This window comes from Lygodium microphyllum, chromosome 3 (genome assembly GCF_053477565.2).
Source record: "Lygodium microphyllum isolate KBCC chromosome 3, Lygodium_microphyllum_v1.1.10, whole genome shotgun sequence".
In the NCBI taxonomy this organism is placed as follows: Eukaryota; Viridiplantae; Streptophyta; class Polypodiopsida; order Schizaeales; family Lygodiaceae; genus Lygodium; species Lygodium microphyllum.
The window spans coordinates 93,110,552-93,111,775 of NC_141137.1; the positions used below are offsets into that span (position 1 = coordinate 93,110,552).

Consider the following 1,224-nt stretch of genomic DNA (forward strand, 5'->3'; position numbering starts at 1 on the left):
TACACAATAGATTACAATTAAATAGTTATCCTTACAAAGGATGATAAATTTTAATGAGCTCTTTAATACCGATTTGGTAAAATATTTACTTAAATAGATTCTTTAAACCAAACATGCTTGGTACCTTTTATAAAAATTTAAAAAACCAAAGACATAGTTTCTTTAATTAATATCATCAAAGAAAGAAAATATTGCAAATGCTAATGGAAGTTACTTCTCAAGAAAAAAATCAAAATTAAATCAATGTGTCTCCCTTGATGAAAGGAGAAGAAACGGAGTTTAAACACCTGAAGTAGCCCTTAATTTCTCTTTCATAATTAGACTTGCTATATCTTGGCTTGATTCTTCTATGCCCTCGGGTCGTACTTCAAGAACTTGAACTTCAGTAGGAGGAACCTCTTGGGAGTTTGAATTTTGTTTGGCACTCTCATGGACCCTCCACAATTGTGCTTCAACCTCTCTTTGCTCTTGAGTGTTGCAAACCACTGCAATAGTCTTCATATGATTTATCAATGCCACCTTAGATGCAAGTCCACTTGCATATACATCAAATACAACCTCATGAGCATCATTGAATGCTTTGATTGTAGTTTCCATAACTTTCATTTTCTTTCTCAAAACGGCCTTTGCAATCCTTTGTTCTTCTTCAAGATCTTCATCATTGCACTCCTTGTCCAAGCCTTCAAAGTCCAAAATGGAAGGCTTGTTGACATTATTTATATATCGCTCAAAATTGATGAAGCTTTTCTCCATGGTCACTAATGTCAAAACCACAAAAGAATCTATCGATCCAAAAGAAAACATTCTATCCATTGGTAGAAAGTCAACACTGCCAACTAGCATGCGATACTTGCAAGAAATGCTTTCAAGAGCATTTTCCAAAGCTGCCATTTGCTTTCGATCAAGAAATGATAGCAACATGAATTGTTTAGGTCCACATGTCATTTGTAGTAGAGTGGATACAACCTTTCCAAACTTTATAGAGTCCCATCTCATTCCCTCAACCCCATGTGCTGCATCTAGAACAACAACCCCAATGGTAATTGGATCTTTGTAAACATTATGTATAAGATCAAAGGTTTCTAGAGTGCATCCGACAACATATACACGCCAAGGGGAAGTAGTGGAGGATTGAAGAGGATTTTGCTTTTTTCCAATTAGGAAGCTCACAATATCTTTTGCTCCATTTGTTAGGGACCCTGCATCAACTCCACGTGTGAGCTT

General features: G+C 35.9%; 1 protein-coding gene across 1 annotated transcript; it reads right to left on the reverse strand.

The window, feature by feature from the left end:
* Positions 1–279: 279 nt before the first annotated feature.
* Positions 280–996, reverse strand: LOC148038620 (uncharacterized). Its single transcript, XM_087675452.1, has one exon. It carries the CDS (start codon positions 994–996, stop codon positions 280–282), a length of 717 nt encoding a protein of 238 aa, XP_087531578.1.
* Positions 997–1,224: the final 228 nt, after the last annotated feature.

Excerpts from the sequence above, each read along its gene's own strand:
- LOC148038620 (XM_087675452.1), bottom strand. The coding sequence starts at position 996 with ATGAGATGGGACTCTATAAAGTTTGGAAAGGTTGTATCCACTCTACTA.